We start from the raw sequence: 294 nt of genomic DNA on the forward strand, positions 1-294 counted from the left end.
GGGTTGTATGCAGGTGGGTTTACGAGAAGAGGACTTGCAGGTGCTTCTGCTGACGCCATCAAAATATCACAAGATATTGGGAATGTTTGGAAACAGGAATTAGATAAGATGAAGAGAAAGGTTCCTATTCATAGAAGATGCATTTCGACTTTCTAATTTTAGAAGATGCATGTCAACTTTCTAATTTTAGAAGGTGTTTTTTAACCTTGTTTATATGAAATAAGCCCAAAATACCTTTTTTTAGGGTTAAGTAACTTATATAAAAATTAAATTTATATTTATTTATGTTTTATT

The 294-nt window shown here is 31.0% G+C and overlaps 1 protein-coding gene across 1 annotated transcript in view; it reads left to right on the plus strand.

Moving 5' to 3' along the window:
• The window catches only part of LOC112517843 (probable indole-3-pyruvate monooxygenase YUCCA8), a 1,388-nt gene extending 1,285 nt beyond the window's left edge, over positions 1-103 (plus strand). The window contains exon 2 of the mRNA XM_025125213.1: positions 14-103. Coding sequence (XP_024980981.1) covers positions 14-103 — 90 coding nt within the window. The remainder of the gene's footprint in view (positions 1-13) is intronic.
• The last annotated feature ends 191 nt before the right edge of the window (positions 104-294 follow it).

The sequence above is a fragment of the Cynara cardunculus genome (genome assembly GCF_001531365.2).
Source record: "Cynara cardunculus var. scolymus isolate 2C chromosome LG 9, CcrdV1, whole genome shotgun sequence".
NCBI classification, from domain to species: domain Eukaryota; kingdom Viridiplantae; phylum Streptophyta; class Magnoliopsida; order Asterales; family Asteraceae; genus Cynara; species Cynara cardunculus.